Source organism: Haliotis rufescens, unplaced genomic scaffold (assembly GCF_023055435.1).
Source record: "Haliotis rufescens isolate VD_foot unplaced genomic scaffold, xgHalRufe1.0.p SCAF_11, whole genome shotgun sequence".
NCBI lineage: Eukaryota > Metazoa > Mollusca > Gastropoda > Lepetellida > Haliotidae > Haliotis > Haliotis rufescens.
Genome location: NW_025963791.1, coordinates 30,582,225 through 30,605,834, shown reverse-complemented (window position 1 = coordinate 30,605,834; position 23,610 = coordinate 30,582,225). Strand labels below are relative to the sequence as shown.

The window sequence follows — 23,610 nt, the reverse complement described above, 5'->3', positions numbered from 1 at the left end:
GAGAGGACGCCATTGGTCATCATTAACGGTAACTTGAATGCCGTACGGTACAGGGATGAGGTTTTACGCGTTGTTGTGCTTCCATTTCTTCGTCAACAACCACAGGGTATTGTGTTCCAGCATGACAATGCTAGGCCACATACTGCTAACATTGTGCAAAACTTTCTTAATGTGAACAATTTCCATGTGTTGCCCTGGCCAGCTCGTTCACCAGACCTTAATCCCATAGAGCCCCTTTGGGATTTCATGGACAGGCAAAATCGACGACGACAACAACCTCCAACCACCAGGAATGAACTCATCCAGGCCCTCCACGAAGAATGGCGACGCATCCCACGTGACGTCATCAGGCGACTGACAAATTCAGTTCGTAGGAGAGTGTTTGCCTGCATTTAAGCCAATGGAGGTCACACACGCTACTAGGGTGACACAAACACCATCTATAGTCATTTTGTGCCGAGCTAGTCATTTGCACGTGTAATGAAAAACTGTTGAGCATACCCCACCTGAACATTACCAGCCATATTTAATTCGCTTGTCATGTTATTGTTATGACTTTCTGCCTAAGGTTGTGGTAAATATTCATTTTTACAATACAGTTTATTCTGTTCGTTTATGTTTTGGTGTTGTTTCGCTATCGAACTTCAAATAGGCTGCCAAGTTTCTTTTGGACGGTAGTTTACTTATAGCCACTATCAATTTATGATTATGAATTTATTGCGCTTATATTTCACGATGTTTTCTCGGGTATTTCGTGGAAAGTTGTACAGCGACCATGGCAGATATTTCATGGTATCACCAGACCCAAAGGCAACCACAAGTAGGAACAGTATTCCAGTTAAATCACGGCGTGTCAGCTTGTTGTGAGGAAAGTGATGCGGATCTTAGATGTTCTCAACTTATAGGATCCTGCCAAACCAAGAAACATAATTAGGGCGCATCGGGACTCAAACCCAAGATCATAGGTTTCTGGAAAGCCTAAAGGACGGAAGAAAGTCTGCACAAAGAATTTCGGCAACTCAGAACGACTGGGTTACCCCGCTAACAAGTTTGTTGAAATTGAACCTCTGTTTGTATTATATTATTATGGGAATCCTCATCAGAAAAAATCTTCAACCAGTCAAAACGAATATAAATGCAAATACAAAACATATCCCGGTGTAGCAGCCTCAAATCACTGCCCTCTACTAGGCCCAAAACACTCTCTCAAGCCTCTGATCAATCACAGGGGCGGTCTGGTAGCCTAGTGGTTACATCGTTCTCTCGTCACGCCGAAGACCCGGGTTTGATTCCCGACACGGGTACAATGTGTGAAGCCTTTTTTCTGACGTCCCCTGTCTTGATATTGCTGGAATATTGCTAAAAGCGGCGTAAAACATACTTACTAACTCACTCACTCACTCACTCAATCAAATCAATCGGCCACATTTTACATTTTTTTACTTTTTTTCGGATTTTGCATACAGTTCAAAAGCGTTCAGATGTTCATGTGACCCTCTTCTTAGCCGAAAAGGATTCTTTAGTTGTTGTAGTGGTCAAAATTTCATCGTTTTCATTTAACTTCTAAAAGGGTATATTCATTTTCCGTTTTTTTTGGCAATTTGTAATATTCCCATTCCGTTTTAAGTTCTAAAATTTGTATTTACTGGTCTTAAGCCACTGCCCTTCTAAATATATAACAAGGGGAGGTAAATGCTCTGGAGTCAGTTTTTCAAGCCATGTGGGAGCCAGAAGGCACATGTCCAAGTCACCAAGTCACCAAGTCACCAAGACCAATTTATGGTCTGAAACAATGGTAAGCCAGTTTCACAATTTCACACCAAGCCTCAAACAATTAATGTAAATGCAATGCAACATTACATATATAATGCTTAACTTTTAGTAATTCTCCAGTGTTTAGAACTGATAATTGCTCACCCTGTGTGTGTTAGTTCTTCTGTAGAAGCTCACCTTGCCTTACTTGCCCATGAAGTTCAAATGTGGGCCTAGTTCTCTTGAAGTTAATTATTGTTTAATATGTATAGACATTTAATTGTCTGTTTTTGTTCAGCACTGAGACAGCTTCTCACCTGTTTCAGCCAATGTGTATGTGCAAAAGAGCAACAACAAAAAATAGATAAGAAAGAATGAAAGAAACCAGAATAAAGAATTAAGAGCAAAAGAGACTGGTCATTACAGTTGTCGACATTGTAGGTGTGATATATACTTCACACTATACTGTTAAACTTCTGCAGATCTCTCCAATAGTCTGGTTGAAAGTCACTCCGATTCAAATTTAGTATTTTCTAATTATAATTTATCATGTCAGGGTTACGTCCAACTTGAGCGCCTAAAAATAATAAGACGCGCCTACACAACTGTGTGTACCCATAAATAACATTTTAAGTTACATTTCTCCTGGTCCTTTCTTTTTGAGAATGTATTTTTTCATTTGGGTTTCATAATACTAGAAATCAGAGGATATAATAATTGAACACTTTATGCCCTTTACATAACATATACATGTACAATCAACACACTTCTGTTGTGTTTACCCATCAACTGGGCCGCCTGTAGTTTCAAGCTCATGCTGAACCCCGTTTCACTCATTGTCTTACAGTTACAGTGAGTGAGTGCACATGGTTTTACATCGCTTTTAGCAATATTCCAGCAATATCACGGCGGGGGACACCAGAAATGGGCTTCACACATTGTACCCATGTCGGGAATCGAACCCGGGTCTTCGGCGTGACGAGCGAACGCTTTAACCACTAGGCTTCCAGACCGCCTCCTTACAGTTAAATATGTCTTTCATCAAAAGTATTCATGTTTCAGATAAAATAATCCATATACGAACAGTTTCTGATGAAGTGCTTACTATCTCTTGTGTCTGTTGATTGATTTTCGATATTGGTGTTTAAAGATAACAAAATTTTATGAAATATAATTGTTGTGACGCAGCGAAAGGCATGGGCATGTGTAAAAACTATATGAAGATCATCAACACCTCATATTGCATAATGTTTTGAAATGTCTCGCCTGACGAACACGTTTACAATTTCATGTATACGACGGCTACAAGGACTATTTGAAAACAATTACCGTTTGACGTGAAGGTAAGTATAACGGTAAAAATCACATGTTGTGTACTAAAACACGTGTTATTTTAAAGGAAATTAAATATACTTAGTTGTCTGTTGAGGAAACCATTTCTATGTATCCTGAAGTTTCCTGAATAAAACGTCAAACCACAATAGCTTGTCTCTTGCTGAAACGATGTTTTGTCTGTTTGTTGTTTAACGCCACACTCAGTAATATTCCAGCTATATGACGGCGGTCTGAAAATAATCGAGTGTGGACCAGAAATTCCAGTGATTGACAACATGAGCATCGATCCACGCAATTAGGATCGATGACATGCATCAACAAAGCGTACCTGACCACCCATCCCGTTAGTCGCCTCTTACGGATCTTCACCCCAGATCTTCACGGGTACTGAAATGAGGTAGTAATGCATAATGCGTAATGCGTATCGACCAATACTCATGTCGTAGACGGGGCGGTCGGGTAGCCTAGTGGTTAAAGCGTTCGCTCGTCACGCCGAAGACCCGGGTTCGATTCCCGACATGGGTACAATGTGTGCAGCCCATTTCTGGTGTCCCCCGCCGTGATATTGCTGGAATATTGCTAAAAGCGGCGTAAAACCTCACTCACTCACTCACTCATGTCGTAGACAACCATTGTTATAGAAATATGTCACATGGAGGCTGGAGCAAGACCTACATTTTCCAATGAAACCTATTCCATTGAGCGTCTTTGCTTCAGATGAAGTTATTGTCTGCAAGATGGGACTTTGTCATTGTCCCAATTGCAAAATGAATGCACACCAAGAACGAATTGAGAGTATTGATATCTGAAACGGTTTCTGCACACGAAGTAGCGTTTAGGATTCCAATCATAAACACGAGGATGTTTGATTTTCATGTCTTTTTTTGAAGGAACGATACACTTTAATCTTTCCTTACATTAAATTGTTCAAGACGCGTTCAATGGGTAAAAAATGGTCTGGGCTCAATGATGACCATGGGATTCTGTGGATGGTGTGCTGCTAGAGATAAACATTGAAGATTCGTGGTTGGAGAGCACTGACGTTGTCGTCCAGAAAGACAAAACGTCGACCAACACGCCTTGCGAACGGGACAACAACAGGTGTTAGTATGTTGCCCCGATAGCACCGTCAAGTGACCCTTCCTTTCCAAGAGTCAACTTTCCCTTCATATCGAGCAATATTCCAGCAGCTCCAGCCTTTGGTGTTTGAGACACAATCGAGCATGCTCTTTCTACCAAGATTTCAAAGAACGTCATACGACTCTTCAAAAAGGTTTATGGTAGAAATGTGGAGGACATTCCAACTTTGACGCATCAGTGACAAATATGATGTCAGATGCAAATCCCAATGTTGACTTGTACCATCCGTTCCCGTGTTTTTCAGGTGAACAATTGACTAGCCTTTGCATGTGTTTGTAGCGGGTGCCACCGGCGGGGCAACATTCAGGTACAGTAAATTACGGTTGTAACGAACTCAAATGGACCACAAATTTTAGTTCGTTATAACCGTAGTTCGTTGTAAGCATATATACAACATCTATACAGAAAATGGCCGGGACCAAAAATTAAGTTCGTTATATCCGTCAGTTCGTTATAAGCGTGTTCGTTTTAACGTATTTTACTGTAGTGCAAAGTGATTCCTGTCGTCGATTTGATTCGCCGTTTGAGCTTGATTTCGAAGGGCCTTGCTACAAGCCAATCCGGTACTCTTGACCCGGGAAGCCCTTGTTAGTTTTGTAATACATTTGTTGATTGTATACCATTTGACGGTTTGGAATCGGCAGTTAGAAAGATGCAACAAGACTAGCTACACTTCATTGCATATAGCGACGTGCATGTACGTGTGTGTGTGTTTCTGTGGCTGCTTGTACTAGTCCGGACTGATGCCGATTTATAGTGCTAGCTCACTGGGATACCATGCCGCAGTTTAACATGAATATCCCACTCAGACACAGTATACTGACTCCGAGCCGACCAGTCCGATCCTTGTTTTAACCCCTTAATGCCGAGCGCCACACAGGGTAACAACAAGTACCATTTTTTAACGTCTTTTGGTATGACGCGACCGGGGATCGAACCCCGGACCTTCCGCTCTCCGGGCGGACGTTCTACCACGAGACCACGGAGGTGGTCCAACAGACATTCACTGCCTTTTACTATATGATAGTGATTCATAAACACATGGTCATGATATAGTTCGAATCGTACAATCGAGTCTGCTTTATGCAGAGGGGGCACGGGTGGTTCAGTCGTCGTAGCCGCCACGATTCGCTGTGCGGAGTTGCGTCCCTTCGGCACGCCAGAAACCTATGATTGTGGGTTCGAATCCCGTTTCGACCCCGACCATGTTTCTAGGTTTGTCAGCACCATACCCGTGCTCGTGGGTTTCACCGGAGTGGTTAACGTTTGAGCTGTGTCCCTCTTTTCGTTGGTTCAAACGCCAGACTTAATCGTTGTACCATTGTAAACGAGCTTGTCTATGACGAGGTGTCACGAGCCCGACTTCGAGAAGTCAGAGCGGAGACCAGCATGGCGTTACCTGCTCCTTGTGGTGGTCCTGATAATGCAAACACGTGTCACATTAAAGTGCTCATCCCTTAACGACGTGACGACAAGGTAATTGTCCCGCCTCTTTGCTGTGACATAAGGACGTGACACATGCAAAAAGGTCCAGTACTTTGGTATCGTTGCAAGAATACCCAAATACTCTGGGTGGCGTTAACATGTGCTGCCACCTGACGCTTAGTGTTACCAGATTGGAGCATCACAATAGTTCAGGCACGGTGTTCAACACTACAAATCGATGCATTGGTACACGTGGCTATGACTATCTGTTGGTCTTTATGAGGTTGGAGGGGCGGTCGGGTAGCCGAGTGGTTAAAGCGTTCGATCGTCACGCCGAAGACTCGGTTCGATTCCCGTCATGGGTACAATGTGTGAAGGCCATTTCTGATGTCCCCCGCCGTGATATTGCTGGAATATTGCTAAAAGCGGCGTAAAACCATACTCACTCACTTTATGAGGTTGGTAACAATGTGTCCATACCTCAAGCTGTACGTGTAATAATGGTATTTGTGGGTGTTACCTTTCTGTTACCCTGAATCGCGTTCAAGTCTTAAAATTATGACAGTTTTAGTCAGTGTTTACCTGTTGTCATTTATCCTTTTTCGCAAATAGTTTGAATTCCATTAATATTCACAAAGGTTTCATAATCATCCTATTATGGTCTCAGATGACCGGGGTTTCCTTTTCGTATATTTGTAGTTGTGAACAGGACAAATTCAACTGTTGTGTATAATAACAAAAATATGCTCAATCCATCAATATTCATTAAGCCATTATCGTCAGCAATTAAAACAATTACTACACGACGGGAAGGATGACGGAGATAAATTGAGATAATATCGCCTCCGTGGGCCTTCCGGGGTAAGAATCAAGACCCCAGCATCTGTGCCTGTATATAGGTTGAAATTTGTGATGTTTGATGACAATGTGATGATGGTTTCTCAACCTACCAACCGCTGGTCCAGAACCGAATATTCCCTGATCCGAATATTCCCTTAACTCAATTGTCTAATAGCATTTAATGACCTTGAAGTAAACTACTACCTTATCGTATTGGATAGACATTTAGAAGTTGGGAGAACATGAATACATTGCACTTTTTTTATGGATGGCAGCTCACGACATATCCTTTGTCACGACGTTTCGGGGCTCCGTCTTGCTCCCCTTGCTCCTTTTGCCCCCTTCATCCCTTTACTGTCCGTGAACACCGATAGCTGCATCTAGGATACAATGAGTCTAGCCAGCTGGCTTGCCTACGTGTCCTATTTATTTATTGTTCTTCCGTGACAACATGGTGCAATGTATATTCGGTGAAAACTATAAAATGTCCCCTTGAAATAATGAACGAAGACAATAGACATCCGAGCACTCGGTCCTAATGCTATGACCTGTTGGAAACCCTCGTGTCAGCTGATTGTGAGAGGAAAGCCCGAAATGATGCAGGTCTCAAACGTTAACCACTTCGGTGAAACCCACGAGCACGGGTATGGTGCTGACAAACCTAGAAACATGATCGGGGTCGAACCGGGATTTAAACCCACAATCATAGGTTTCTGGCGTGCCGAAGGGACGCAACTCCGCACAGCGAATCGTGGCGCCTAAGACGACTGGACCACCCGTGCCCCCTCTGCATAAAGCAGACTCGATTTACGATTCGAACTATATCATGACCATGTGTTTATGAATCACTATCATATAGTAAAAGGCAGTTAATGTCTGTTAGACCACCTCCGTGGTCTCGTGGTAGAACGTCCGCCCGGATAACAGAAAGTCCGAGGTTCGATCCCCGGCCGCGCCTTACCAAAAGACGTTAAAATATGGTACTTGTTGTTACCCTGTGTGGCGCTCGGCATTAAGGGGCCAAAACAAGGACTTTTCGGCTCGGAATCAGTATACTGTGTCTGATTGGGGTGTTCATGTTAAACTGCGGCATGGTATCTCAGTGGGGTAGCACTGTAAATCGGCATCAGTCCGGACTAGTACAAGAAGACACACACACACACACACGCACACGCACACACGTACGCACACACGTACACATACACACACACACACGTACACACACACGTACACATACACACAAACCCATGGGGGTGGGGGTGGGGTTTGAGGTGGGGTGTATCCTTATTCCAGGAATTCACGTGATACCTGTTTTTATTACCCATGGCTGTTTTGAGCAAGTATAAAGCTGTGCACCAATGACACACGACCATACATACCAAAGGGTGTGGGTGAATGTAATTCTATCTGCAGAACGATTGGAGACTATACATTCATGTAAGTACTTCATAGTTAATCACTACAGTTTAAGATCATTGGTTTGCAACACCGTCCGCACCTATCTTCACAGGTGTCACGGAAGTGGCAAACCTCTGGCTTCTGCATGACGATGTGCTTTCTTCAGTAGGATGATACGCCGTGATAGAACTGAAATACGTTCATCGGACCATGCAGACACTGAATCAAATACACCCAATACAAGTCTATAATAGTTGGCACATCTAGATCAGTGCATTTTCAATTTCCGAAAATGAAGAAAGTCTTTCCGTTCTTTGGATTATTTTTCATTAGGATAATTAAGCAACTGTTTTTCTGGAAAATATTTTCATTTCTGAGACTAGATATTTCTTTCAGTTTTGGTCAATTTATCTGTTTTAATCATGTTTCAAGAAGTATCTCATTGGCCTTTGACAGGCTGGATAGCGCACATGTTATTGCTTAAATAACGTGTTATATGTTTATTCTTTACCGTATGCGACACAATCGTAAATTATCTTGTCTAGTTCACCAATACAGGTTGAAGTGGTATATCAATGTACAGTAAACTACGGTTATAACGAACTCAAAGGGACCACTAATTTTAGCTCGTTATAGCCGTAGTTTGTTATATGCATATACACAACATAACTACACCCAATAGTCAGGGCAGGACACGTTAACCCGTTTCGCGAACACATGGTGCTACCACTGATTGTTAGTGATCCATTCACATATTTACAGGACTATTTTGCCTTGTACGCCTAATGGAATGTGTTTCGAATTATTTACTGGCTTTGACGTTGTAAATTCAATAGTCATAAAACTGTATTCTAACACCTTACTCAATCCAGTATTAACATTTATCGGGGCCATAAACAGTCGTGTCACATATGAACTTTTTATGAACGGATAAATACATTAATATATTTAGTAGAATTTTAGTGCACAACCTAGTGGATTAATCTTGTAAAACATTAAATTAACATAGATGCAGATGACGTATGTGAATATATTGATGTCGAAAGACATCACTTTTATTTACAGGTACATTGTGATAGTAATATTCTTGTTACAAAATATGGCGACATTGGGTCTTCGTGATCTGCATGCACTGTGGGGAATATAGCTGACTTACTGAAAGATTGATCGCACAGCTGGGGTGGAGGTTACAACAAGCTAGTGTTAGCTACATACTTTATATTGAGGCGCCGTCCACTGATTGATCAAGGACTGTAAGTAGTGAGCAACTCACTGACTGGATGCTATTCACACCCAAATCCCTTATTATAATGAGATATATGTCAGTTTCCAAACGATTTGGAAAGCTTTTAAAGTGACTAAAATCGAAAGACGGCTTTACGCCCAATTGAATCTGTTTCGGCGGATAATCGAGACTGGTTATTCTCTGGCGTTGACGTGTTGTATATATACTTGACCCAAGATGAACCTTTCATTATATGATTGTTGAGAGAGTTCAAAGCATACAAAGCACACAACATTCATATCAACCAAATTTTCATGACGAATTTTAAACATTTCCCCACTTCAAGGATGAGTGCTGCTGATGGGTCACTGAAAGCACCCTGATAAAGTGGCATGTACTCACTAGCAGTGTAGACCCACGAAGGTCCGGGTGAAAATAGGTCTTCAGCAACCCTTGCTTGATGTAAAGCGACTGTGCTTGGCTCGCTGACTTGGTTGATGCATGTCATCGTATCTCAATTGCGTAGATCGATACTCATGATGTCACTGGATTGTCTGGTCCAGACTCCATTATTGACAGACCGCCGTCATGTAGCTGGAATATTGCTGAGTGCGGCGGTAAACAACAAACAAAACAAACACTTGCAGTGTAAGACTGTTTTTAATCAAAAGCCGCCCGTCTCGTATCTATTACAGTAAGCAGTTCAGTTGAGTAACGGGTTAAGGAATGGTGTCGGGGAATATGGTGACGTATTGGAATAGGTTTTGTTGTCTACGAAGACTAATCAAGCCTTTTGGAAGAAAAATCAAAATAACTGCTACCCTGCAGACACCCAAGAAGATAAAAATAGAATTTTCACAATGCACACAGTGTCACGTATTTCCGACATTTTGAAGCTTCATAGGTGCAATAATATTTAATCAATTTAAAAGGGTTTGTGCCGATGTTTATTTTTTGATTCTCTGATGTTCAAGTAAAATCACAATGGGCGTTGTTGTGTCGTCCCCAGTTCACCCATCTGAAAGTAAGTATAACCATTTCTTTTAGGACCAATTCTATCCCGTGAATCTCTATTGTATAATGGTTTCCACCATCGATGCTTTATGAGTACACTTTGGTTCACGGCTCATTCCCATTTGCTTCCACCCCCTCCACCTTTTTTACTAAAAACCCGAGGGCACGGGTGGCCCAATCGTCTGAGGCGCCGCGATTCGCTGTGCAGAGTTGCGTCCCTTAGGCACGCCAGAAACCTATGATTGTGGGTTCGAAACCCGGTTCGTCCCAATTATGTTTCCAGGTTTGTCAGCACCATACCCGTGCTCGTGGGTTTCACCGAAGTGGTAAACGTCTGAGACCTGCATCACTTCGGGCTTTCCTCCCACATTAAGCTGACACGCCATGATATAACTTGAATACTGTTAAAGCGGCGTTAAACCCAACTCACTCACTCACTACTAGAAACCCGTGAAAATCCGGGTTAGAATTAGTGCTTGTTGTAAGAGGCAACTTTCGGGATCGGGTGGTCAGACTTCCTGACTTGCTTGATGCATGTCATCAGTTATACTTAGTACTCGATTATTCACAGATTTCCTTCATATAGATGGAATATTGCTGAGTGCGGCGTTAAAAAACAAACAAACAAACAAACAAACAAACTGTTCTCCAAATCTGGCTCCAAGTGACTTTTACCTATTTTCAGTGTGCGGGGTCGGCGATTTAACCAGGATCAGAATTTGACCTTGTACAAAACTGGGATAACTAACCTTCAGAAGAGAGGGCTTCAAGGATAGTACTTCCATGTTGAAAGATCACGACAGTATTTCAGCTCTATGTATCCTGGACTCGAAACCGTTCGACAAGACCTCGTTCTTATCGATGCAATGAGACAAATTCTTACTCGTAGGATGCTCATGAACTTATGCGTCAAAGACCTTTGTATCCTGATACGCTGTACTCGTCACTGTCAGGTTATCTATTGGGTATTGGAAGCTTTAGTTTATGTGGTTTACTTACAGACGTACTCGTCGATCTTGACGTTGCACTGGGAAAGGACCAAACAATCGAGGACAACAGAAAGGAAACCATAGGTGTACTGAGACGTTTGCCCAAACTCAAGAATGTTACCGAGAGGGATGTGGTGGACACTTGCGTCCTTCTTCAAGAGGCAAAAGAAAAGGTAAAAGAATCACAACGACCTTAGCTTAGACCAACAGATAAAGTTATTAATCTTTGTCATCTGTCGCCAATTATTACATTATTTCATAGAACAGTGACACACTGAATAGCTGGTGTATACAATTCAAGTAATCAGTAATCCTCTGGTTGTAGAAGGTTCAAGTAGCGCAAGGAACAGACTCTATCGCCACCAGATTGACGCAGAAAGAGATAGATGACCAGATACGTATTTACAACATTAAGTATATGTTACAAGAATCTTTTTAACCACTATAGCCATAAAAGCCATCGACACGATCTCGAAGATAGAACTACAGTTAACGCCGCCTTTGACGAGTTCGTTAAATTCATGCACCAACAACTCGATAGGACCGATGGAAGCGTCGGGTGTCGGGAGTCGCGGAGGTCTCGCATTAAATCCGTGTACAAACCCTATTGGTGTGAGGAACTGCGAACACTCTGGGATACTACGTGTCAAGCGGAGCATGAGTGGCTCAAGTGTCGGGGATCTCATAAACGGAATCAGTTCAAATCAGTTTATATAAGCAAAAGGAGACAGTTCGATAAAACCTTACGTAAACATAAACAATCGTATCAACAATCTTCACAGCAGAGACAGTTAGACGAATGTAACTCCAATAACCTCCGTGACTTTTGGAAAAGCATTGGTAGGATATAGGTGTTGCAAATGATAGATCACATAGCATTCCGTGGGAAGTATATAAAGTGGACCGTATATCTACTAATAAACAAACAGTTTTGAACACGTGGAAAGAATCATTCAGTTCCCTGCTCGCTGACGATGACGATAACTCATACGATGACGATCATAATAGGCATATATCGGACGAATTGCTTAAACAAATAGCTGAACCTTTTCCATCTGCGATAAACTGTGATGTTTTAAACAGCCCTATAACTTTGAGTGAGGTACAGAGCGCCGTTAAAAGATCTAAACGACGGAAGTCACCGGGACAAGATTTGATACCCACTGAAGCTTTGAAAAACGCCAAATGTATAGAAATTTTACATAAACTTTTCAACTTCTGCTTCGAAAAACAAACATATCCTGAACTTTGGAAACTTAGCATTATTGATCCTATTAAGAAAACTGACACAGACCCGAGGGACCCGTTAGGATACCGAGGAATATCGTTGCTGTCAGTCCCGGGTAAAATATACTCCGATGTACTAAACTGTAGACTTTCAACTTGGCTAGAAGATGATGAAATACTTGTTGATGAACAAAATGGTTTCAGAAGAAAACGGGGAACGCTTGAACATTTGTATTCTCTTTATTCTATTTTAGAAACTCGTAAGCTTAATAAACAATCATCGTTCGTGTGCTACATCGATATAAAGAAAGCCTTCGATAAAGTCAACCGTAAATGTTTATGGTATAAGCTACAACAAGTTGGTCTCACGGGAAAATTCTATGAAGCAGTGAGGTCCATGTACGCAAATACATCTAGTCGGGTTCGAATAAATGTTCAATTAACAGATATGTTTCCGGTATCTATCGGGGTTAGACAGGGATGCGTACTCTCGCCAACACTATTTTCAATATTCATCAACGATTTAGCTAATGATATTAATTCTATAAAATGTGGTATTAACGTAGATAGATTAATCTTGAGCATGTTACTTTATGCCGACGATATTGCACTTATAGCGCCCAATGAATCATGCCTTCAATCGATGTTGGACGTTTTAGAAGAATGGTGTAAGAAATGGCGGTTATCGGTAAACGGAGATAAAACTAAAGTCGTTCATTACAGATCAGCAACCTGTTTAAAATCTAATGTGTTGTTCAATATCGAAGAAAAAGTGATCGATTATTCCAAAGCCTATAAATACCTTGGATTGTGGCTACATGAGAATCTTTACCTTAACTTTGCTGCCAAGGAGTTAGCTAAGTCGGCTAACAGAGCTCTTGGTGTTATTATCAGTAAATTTAAAACTATGGGCGGAATGAGCATTTGAAGTTTATAATACTTTATATAGTAATTTAGTACAACCAATTTTGTCTTACTGGTCCGGAATCTGGGGACTGACTAAGAGAGTTTAGATGTTTAAATAACGTCCAGCACCGTGCAAGCCGTTTTTCCTTGGGGGTCAGCTGTAAAACCTCTAACTTGGCTGTGAGGGGAGAGATGGGTTGGCTGTCTTCGCTTACCCTGCAGAGAATTGAAGTCATTAGGTTATGTAAGAAGTTGTCGATCCTTGAACAAGACAGAATAGTTCATATCCTGGATAAATAACGTTCAATCAGTCTTTGCGAAGTTAGGCATCGATATACCAAATATACTGCAGGTGTCAAATCAAGATTTTTAGTCCATTAAAGAACATTTAATCCATATGGACTCTGTGACGTGGTTTAACGACCTGTGGAATTACAGGGGACTAGCCAACGGTAATAAGCTTCGTACCTATAGGAAATTTAAAGTTAATCCCTGCACAGAACCATACGTTAAATTAATCAGAAGCAGACAACATAGAAGTGATCTTGCTAAATTGGGATGTGGCACTCTACCTCTTCAAATTGAATTAGGAAGATTTAGTCGACCACCAATTCCTCTTGAGGAAAGAACATGTAACTATTGTAATCAAAATATCGTAGAAGACGAATTTCATTTCCTAATGAACTGCAGACTATACTCGGATATCCGTTGTAACTTACTGATGGATGCTCACACCACCGACAATAATTTTCTCAGTTTAGCCAAAAATAATCAGTTTGTTTACGTTATGCAAAACGAGGAGATACAACATTGCCTAGCTGCAACAGTGTCCCTGATGTTTCGACGACGTATGGATGTAAATATATCATGATAATATAATATTAATTTATTTCTTTTACAAAGCACTGTTTCCAGCGGTCGGTATCCGAATATTACACTGCGGGTCGTCTTTAAGCATTGTATTGCAGGTTATATTTAGATATTATATCGTGGGTAATATTTGATATTGTAAGTGCAGGTTGCTCGTGTGACCCAATACTTATATGTTTTAAATATATGATTTAATTTATAATTTGTTTATATGTTAAATATCTCTCATAACCCTGAATGGTGGCAATGTTTTATGTTGTGGTGTTATGTATTTTGTGACTATGGGTGAGACAAAAATAAATAATTTTTCTTCTGATGCATGTATATATAGCGCATAAAAGGCGCAAAACATTGTGTTCAGGGCGCTTAGCATTGACAGTGTTTGTCTAAAAGGTGGGCTTTGAGGTGTGATTTAAGAGACTGAAAGAGATAATTTCACATTATTTGGAAGAGAGTTCCATAGAATCGCTGCGGAATAAGAGAATGGTTTTTCGCCGAACGTGGATGTTCTGATTTTCGGAATAGAAAATAGTTTCTGTTGTTGAGATCGGAGAGTTCTCTGTGGAGAGAAGACTGGAAAGAGTTCAGTGAGATATTTTGGGGGAAATGTTGTTGAAACATTAATATGCAAATGTTCGGGTTGATTAATACCTTATTTCAGATTTGGCTTTAAAACTGAGATGTACAAAAGGGGTGGCACTAAGGAATGATGACGTGACATTTTTGTCACGTTTTTGTGTTTTCAATATTTCCGATCTACCGTAAACATTAAATACATTTCATCCACCTACAGTAAACACTATGCTCCAGTAACTTCTTTGAGGGGGATTTAGAAATTGGATTACTAAGTAAGGATAAGATATATGGATGAACAACTTCTTTATTACAATTAGGAGCGACCATTATCAAGCATGTGACGATCGGTGTTGAATCCATACGGAACGGGTATAGTGCACATTTAAGCTGTTTCCTTGAACAAGGGAGGCATGTGTGTATTTGTATACTGACAACATAATGTGAGTAAACGAGAGCTCTTTAGTCAGCAGTCCTGCCATGGATGGCACAACATCATCAAAGTCATCAAGCATGACTAGCCTATAGTCATTACTCGGCTCTACGATCAGCATGGGGCATTGGGAGAAAGTTCAACAGAGATATTCCAACGGGGATTTAAAGTACGTGGTGATGTCTCATTAAGATGGGTCCCTGCTGCCAGCAGGAATTAGTAATTACATACTTACATGCATGTCTTCCGATACATTATTGCATTCTCATGATTCTTGTTTTTATTACAGCCGAGAGGGTGTGTGTAGTCATTGATCATGGGATCAGAAGACTCTATGAGGACGACTCCTGGATTACGGGACTAACATCTGGAAAAATAAAAAACGTGGAAGTGGGCACTCATGAACTGAATTTTGCTCAAGAATACATATACGAATTCCGGAAAAGGAGAGCTGAAAAGCAAGACAAGGTTAGGCCAAACCAAAGTAAGTGGGTTTCTTTATTAAAAAAAGATTCAGGGCCGGTGTTGCAGGCTCAAAACAATCCCCTATAAATTCACTCTGGAGCGATTTGAGCCTAGGCTCAGGTCTCTCCCCTCTACTAGGCCTAAAACACTCACTCCTGGCTCAGATCTCTCCCTGTTGGGCTCAAATCAGTCCCTTGCATTTAACAGGATCTCATTTCTACTGTTTTGGCATAATGTCCTGAAAGTTTCAGGTGTTCATGAGACCTTTTCCTTACCTGAAAAAGGGGCGGTCGGGTAGCCCAGTTGTTAAAGCGTTCGCTCGTTACGCCGAAGACCCGGGTTCGATTCCCGACTTGGGTACAATGTGTGAAGCCCATTTTTGGTGTCCCCCGCCGTGATATTGCTGGAATATTGCTAAAAGCGGCGTAAAATCAAACTCACTCACTCACTCACTCACTTACCCGATGATAGATCCTTTGTCTTACAGGGGCATTACTCTCATATCAATACCCTGTAAAGTCTACACGTGTATACTGAACTGTAGGATACAGAAGTGGTTGGAGTCAAATAATATTCTTGTGGAAGAGCAAAATGGTTTTAGACCTAAGAGAAACTGTACTGATCATTTATATGCACTTTACAATATTGTTAATAACCGTAAAGCCTCTAAACGATCTACGTATGTCTGTTTTGTTGATATTAAGAAGGCGTTTGATAGGGTTAATCGCAATTGCCTTTGGTACAAGCTTATGTCTGTTGGTATTCATGGTAAAATGCTACAAGCTATACAAGCCTTATATATGGACGTAAAGTGTGCAGTTAAGCTCAATGGTTTTATCACTGAATCTTTTAATGTTACCTTGGGCGTTAAACAAGGATGCAAGTTATCGCCAACGTTATTTTCCGTTTATATTAATGATTTGGTGTTAGAAATTAATAAGTTAAACTGTGGCATACCTATTGAAAGTTCTGTGTTATCAGTTTTGTTGTATGCTGATGATATAGCCTTGTTAGCTGAAGACGAAGACTCGTTACAGAAAATGTTGAATGTTTTAAATATATGGTGTCAAAAATGGCGTTTGGATATTAATTCAGACAAAACCAAAATCATGCATTTCAGAAACAAATCTGTGGCTAGATCTGAGCAAGTATTTGTATGCGGCAAATCTATTATTGATTATGAAAGCTCTTACAAATATCTTGGTTTAACTTTTAATGAGCATTTAGATATGCACAAAACAGTCCAGGTGTTGTGTAAATCGGCTAGCAGAGCTCTTTCTGCGTTGTATTCAAAGTTTAAACACGCGGGTGGCATGTCCTACGAAGTATTTAACAAGCTTTATAAAGCTCTTGTAGAACCTATTCTATTTTATGGTGCTGGCATTTGGGGTTTGAATAAGTATAAGGAAGTAGAAATAATGTATGTGTGTGTGTGTGTGTGTGTGTGTGTGTGTGTGTGTATGACGTGATGTGTGTGTGTATGTGTGTGTGTGTGTGTGTGTGTGTGTGTATGACGTGATGTGTGTGTGTGTGTGTGTGTGTGTGTGTGTGTGTGCGCGCGCAACGCGGTGGGGGGGGGGGGGGGGGGGGGGGGGGGGCGCACTTTTTAACTTAGGTCTTTCCAAGTCAGTTGCCCTGTATCCTGGCATACTGGCCGTGCAAAACCGCCCACGGCCGTGCTCTGCGCCTGCATCACGAGGTATGTATTTATGTAAATGTGTCTATGGATGTATGTATATGTGCGGTGTATGTTAAGTATGAGTACGCGCCTCCGTGTGGCTGAACAGTAGCTTCAAGTAGGTATGTGTCCGTGTGCTACATTTTTATTCTGATTCAATAGTTTTATAATTGATACGTTTTATAGTGTCTCGTAGGTCATATTTGGCCGGATGTTATATTTTACTGTTTTGTATATATCTTATCACGAAGTGTCGACGACTGAACATCCAAGAAATCCAAGATGCTATTAATCATGTGAACAGTAAGTACTATTATCGTTGTTACATTGTTACGTCTAGAAAAGTAAACACTGAGTGATCGTCATGTGGATTACGGGTAGGAATACATCTCCAGCAGTATCATGGATCGGGTGGTCCAGTCAACGGACGCGACGAACAATGGTCAGAATCAATCAATCTATTATTACAAAGTAGACACAATTTATGGATAACAACTTCTTTTATACTGTAAAAAGCGACGTTTCGGTATAGGCCCTTATACCGTTGTCAAGCAAGACTGAATGAGGGACATTCTACAGAATATATATAGTAGGTGGAGGATAAACAGTAACAGCAATTGCATACATGAGTGGGATAACATGAGTAGGTAATGACAACAGAAGGATAATCCTGTCACAACATGATGGACGAAGAACACATAGGTGGAAGCCAAATAAACAGAATAAGTTGTATAGGTGCGGTGATTATTGCTTAATGGGCCATAGACTGTGTCTACTTTGTCATCCGTCAACTTCTAAGTAATGCATATCATACAATTCAATCTATTATATACAGAGTACGTTGATTGTGTGTCTTTGTACCTATCTGTCCTAAATTGTCGTATATAGGGAGAGTTTATTGCAACAATGACATACGTGCATAGACATATTGATATAAATACATGCATGTAGTAATGAGGTAACATTAATTTGCAACAATTGCACAAATTGTTCACTGTCGTAATATAAGTTTTACAGTGCCATTGACTCTCATCAAAATGTAATAGGCCATATTGTGTCTGACTTTGAGACTCCAATCGGTGACCACCAAACACTTACAGATATTCTTGATGATGTTTATAAATGTATTCATTAAAGTCACTATTTGGCTTTAAAATAACCCAATACAACGAAATAAGCATGTTAACCGACGACCCCAACCCTGTTGGGGTCGTGATTGTAAGATCAGGCGAGGTAAATATAATCAGACTAAAACTATTTTCCAAAAGAATAAAACAACAGAAAATAAACAAAGATATATCAATGCGAGTAAAGCTAATAAAAAGACTGATAAAGTTTAACAATTCACACCCGAAATGCTTCACGGAAAAAATTATCTAACTGACAGATTGATGATACGAAATCATTTTGAAAATTGTTGTTTGAAAAGATGCCAAAGTGTTGGGCCTTATCACACTTGAATAACTATTTTCACAATTCAAATCCTTCAATGACGATACGCTTAATGAAGAACCTGATGATCTCTCGCTGATAAGTTACATATAGACACTGACGACAGTACTTAAATTTTAAACAGTGTAATTACAAGTGAAAAAATACTGTTAGCTGTTTCTGATCTGAAAAACGGTAAGCCCCTGATCAGATAATTAATGAATTCATCAACACCGCTAGATACATTATGTTACATTTATATGCTTGATTATTAAACCAAATATGAAATGATGGATGATGGTATGCAGTGGCTTAATGGTACTACACGTCCTGTCTACAAGGGTAAAGAGGATAAACACAGAAAATGTTAATATTAGACCAAAGATTTTGTTTAGATGTTTTGGAAAGTTATTTACCAACATTCTTAGTAACGGAATTAATTTTTTTACTATCAAAATAATGTGTCAGAAGCAGAGGTTGGATTTCGTAAGACATAATCTACTAATGACCATATATTTACCCTTCATTGTTTAATGGACCTTTTAAATCTCGAAAGAAAAGAATGTTGTTTCATCAACTTTAAAAAAAGCTTTCGATAGTATTTGGATGGCTGCTCTGTGGGCAAAACTATTTGAGCAAGGTATACATGTAGACGGTAAATGTTTAGGAATGATTCAATCAATGTATAAACGTATAAAATTATGTGTTTCTGTATGGGGAACTGACTCAGAATTCTTCCCATGTCTTGTCGGTGTCCGTCACGGAGACAATGTATCACCAGTATTGTTTTCTCTATTTTCAAATGACTAAGACAGCTTCTAAATATCTAAAGATTGTCCAAGATTATCAATCATTTCCTATACACTCGACTCAATGCTTGACCTCTCAATATCAATGTTTGTTGTATTGTATATCGATGACACTATCCTATTAGCCACGTCAAGTTTAAAACCCCCTAAAGCAATAACACATTTTGAAGATTATTTGTAAAACATGGAAGTTAACTAAGAATGTACAAAATAATTCTTGTATTTGGTGGTAATAAAAATGATAAGAGCAAAGATAAAAGATATGGTCCTTAATATATATATATAGTTAAACCAATATTCATATATATATATATTGGTTTAACTTTTGATCTCCCATAACGTATGTATTACCAATCTTTGTCAACAGGCCACTAAAGCTATGTATTTTGTCTTACGAAAAAGCTGTAATCTTTCTATACAATGCCCATTATATCTTTTTGATGACATGATTTTTCTTGTTATATGGGTGTGTAACTTGGGGGTTTGTTAATTTAAAACAAATTAAAAATATCCAAGTGTGTTTTATGAGTAAGAAATGCCTGAAAAGAAAAGTCCTCCTTTGTTTATGCTTCATGCGAATTAGGCTGAGTTCCACTTTCTGTTGACGTTAAATTCCGTATGTTAACGTTTTGCGCGAAATTAACTAAATTCCTTGCCATTAACTCTAGCAATATAATTACCCTTTTCCCGTTTACTTATTGAAAAGGGACGTCGGAATAAGATACCTTTTTATGATAGAAAAAGTAAATTGTGTTGTACAGATGATATTGAGGATGAATTATATCATAAAATGTACACATTAATGACAAAAGAAAGAAAACTGTATATATCTTATTCATTTTAATTGAGACCGAATATTTTAAACTTTGAAGCATTTTCTTCAAGGACATACAACATTATCTGTAAAGAAGAACCTATGTAATACTGTAGCCAAATGATGAAACTCTGAAAATTTCCCTGCAAGAATTATCCACCTTCACTAACTGTACGTATATATGTCATTTGGACCTCATATCCTGAATAATTTGGCATGAACGTAATACATATCCGTTCTGTCCTGTTCTGATAATGTTTAACATATAAATATAGAAAGGCACAATCGTGATTGAACAACAAGTATGTCATCTTGTATGTATGGCTCTGAATGCAGAAACGTCAATTGAATATTGCAAATTCAACTGTACTTAAGGTGCAGAAATATATTGTAATAAATGTTGTTGAGAGATTGGCAAGAAATGTTTGGCGGGTAGAAGTTCGAAGGTTAACCATTAAGTTATTATTGCATCCATAATATTATTTACACAAATATCCATTACCCCACTCAACAGAACACCCACATGATAACAAGTGTCTGTGATTACAGGGTACCAGTCGATTGTCAGGGTGATGAGGTCTGCAACATCCAAAGAACTAATGGCATCAATTAAGATCAAATATTTCGACTTAAACGAAGTCGTGAAAGGAAAGAAGGAAGGAACGTTTGTCGCTTATCACAAATTATTGACACAGAGCAAGGTGATTATGACGATGCTTAAAAGAAAAATGCTCCGAGGCATCTCCAAGGCATGGCCCGTTACTTAAAAACATCTCATTTTTATAATGTCCTGTTCTTCGTTGCGATTATTAGTATATATACTCTGTAAAAATGAAAGTTTCAACGCATAGTGGGTAAGAATACCTTTAAATGTACTTAAGTAATCCATGTTGCACTATTAGATGAACATAAAGTCTAACTTTTCCTTTTTACCGATAAAGTGTCACAAAACGGGTTTTAATGTGACTTGATAGAGTGAATATCGATGAACATTCGACATTTACAAGATTCGTTTTCTTGCGGACTGAAATGCAGTTTTCACGTGCAAGTCATGGAATTGAGCATAATTTTTATGGGCAAGTTTATGACTCAGATAAAGAGTATTTTTTTGAAAATTGTCAGGCCTAGAGTCACTGATAAATGATAATAATGCGTGAATAACGCTATTGGTAGACATGAAGCTGGTGAATCCCAAGCGTCAGTGGCAAGGCATTTCAACATTGCACAGAGCACAATTTCCCAACTTTCGGAAAGATATCGTCAACAAGATCAGAGAAACCACATATCACCACAGTAGCCAAGGGTCGCTGCATGCGTGACCTGCATCTTTGTACACAATGAACACTGCAACTCAAACTAACAGTTTACGTCTCATATGTAAACAGACTGTCCTTTACCGTTTATGCGCTGGTGGGATCCGAGCAAGAGTGATTGAGTTGGGTTTAACGCCGCTTTTAACAGTATTTCAGTTACATCGCGGTGTGTCAGCGTAATGTGGGAGGAAAGCCCGGAGTGATGCAGGTCTCAGACGTTTACCACTTTGGTGAAACCCACGAGCACGGGTATGGTGCTGACAAACCTAGAAACATTATCGGAGCGAACCGGGATTCGAACCTACAATCATAGTTTTCTGGCGTGCCGAAGGGACGCAACTCTGCACAGCGAACCCGGCGCCTTAGACGACTTAACTACGCGTGCCCCATCCGAGAAAGAAGCTTCCCCACCTTTCGCGTAGCGCTTGGTTCAGTGTCGAATCCATTCTGTTTCTTCAAAGGAGAGATGGGTGGATCCGTGTGTATCCACGACGGAAATAAGGTGGCAACGTCATTATGTGGGGAGCAGTCTCTAATGGCGAAGAGCAGATCTTGTTCATATCCAATGCAACTTTACAGGTGTGCGTTATCGCGACGAAATCTTACGTCCCTGTTTTAGGCTCCATTTGAAGCATGACGCTAGTCCCCACATGCCACGAGTCTGAACCGATTTCCTGAGAGGTCAGAACATACACATACTGTGGCTGCCAAGATCACTTTAGCATGGTTGCGATGACGTAGACAGACGTTTACGTCAAGGTCAACGTCCGCCAGGGCCAAAGAATTACTCCAAGTTCTTCAAGAATTCTACAATTCCACAAAGTGTGTCAACCACAGTTCTATGTTCCATGGGCAGGCGGCGTCGTGCAGCCATTCAGGTCCATGGTGAACATACGAGGTTACCGGCACACCTAAAGACGTTAACGTTTGACGAACTCTGTTTCACGTTGTAATCTTCCAAATACACTCATACTCTTAAGGCCTTGTAGCTGTCACAGAGGAATATATTTAAAACCACATCTATTTTTATTGTGTCGGTGAGTACATATTAGTCACATCGCCAAACGTAGAAGTATTTCTTGGTTAACAGTGAACATTATATGTGTTAGTGCTTAAGGCTTTTGGCCTTTGCTGGTTTAACTAATTACGTCTACAGTTTTTTGTTTGTTATATCAAGTCAGGCTCATACGAAACTACTTATATACTTACCATTATTTGTTCTTTAGGACGAAGGGGAGAAGAGAGCTGTGTATGTAAAGGTTGCAGGAAATGTAACTGGCGAAGACATTGAACAGTGTCTCAAAGAGATCAAAAGAATAATCACGCGTATGTATTATATATTCACCATTGTGTTCACCTACCAATATTCTTACCATACACAGGGTCATACACAGTCATACGAAGTTCTCTTAACCATCTGTTGGCAAGTACTTTAATAAATCAGACCGCCTCCGTGGTCTAGTGGTAGAGTGTCCGCCCGGAGAGCGGAAGGTCCGGGGTTAGATCCCCGGCCGCGTCATACCAAAAGAGGTTAAAAGATGGTACTTGTTGTTATCCTGTCTGGCCCTTGGCATTAAGGGGCTAAAACAAGGACTGGTCGGCTTGGAGTCAGTATACTGTGTCTGAGTGGGGTATTCATGTTAAACTGAGGCATGGTATCTCAGTCAGCTAGCACTATCAATCGGCATCAATCCGGACTAGTACAAGCAGCCACACAAACACACACACGTACATGCACGACGCAAGTGCAATAATCTTGGACCCGTTATTGAGTTAATAAATTGGAAGGTGTCCCAAAGACATAAATATTCGTATACAACTTTTATTACAGATCATGCTGCTATCTTGAAGATCAGTCAAGCTATATCATCAAAAGGATATGAAGACACGAATAACATCATGTCTGCTTTACAGCATCAGGATGCTGAGCTAGAACTGCCTTCAGAAGAAACAGATGGAGACTCTGACTGGGG

The 23,610-nt window shown here is 40.2% G+C and overlaps 1 protein-coding gene and 1 long non-coding RNA gene across 2 annotated transcripts; both read left to right on the top strand.

Moving 5' to 3' along the window:
• Positions 1–9,037: 9,037 nt before the first annotated feature.
• On the top strand, positions 9,038–15,834 carry LOC125378090. Its single transcript, XM_048392939.1, has 6 exons — positions 9,038–9,092; positions 10,090–10,139; positions 11,131–11,291; positions 11,444–11,528; positions 15,417–15,611; positions 15,800–15,834. Exons 2-6 carry the CDS (start codon positions 10,100–10,102, stop codon positions 15,832–15,834), a joined length of 516 nt encoding a protein of 171 aa, XP_048248896.1. The 5' UTR covers positions 9,038–9,092; positions 10,090–10,099.
• A 1,619-nt stretch (positions 15,835–17,453) lies between these two features.
• On the top strand, positions 17,454–22,911 carry LOC125378081. The gene is made up of 3 exons (XR_007220009.1): positions 17,454–17,573; positions 20,874–21,025; positions 22,864–22,911. It is a non-coding gene; the product is annotated as an uncharacterized LOC125378081 (long non-coding RNA).
• Positions 22,912–23,610: the final 699 nt, after the last annotated feature.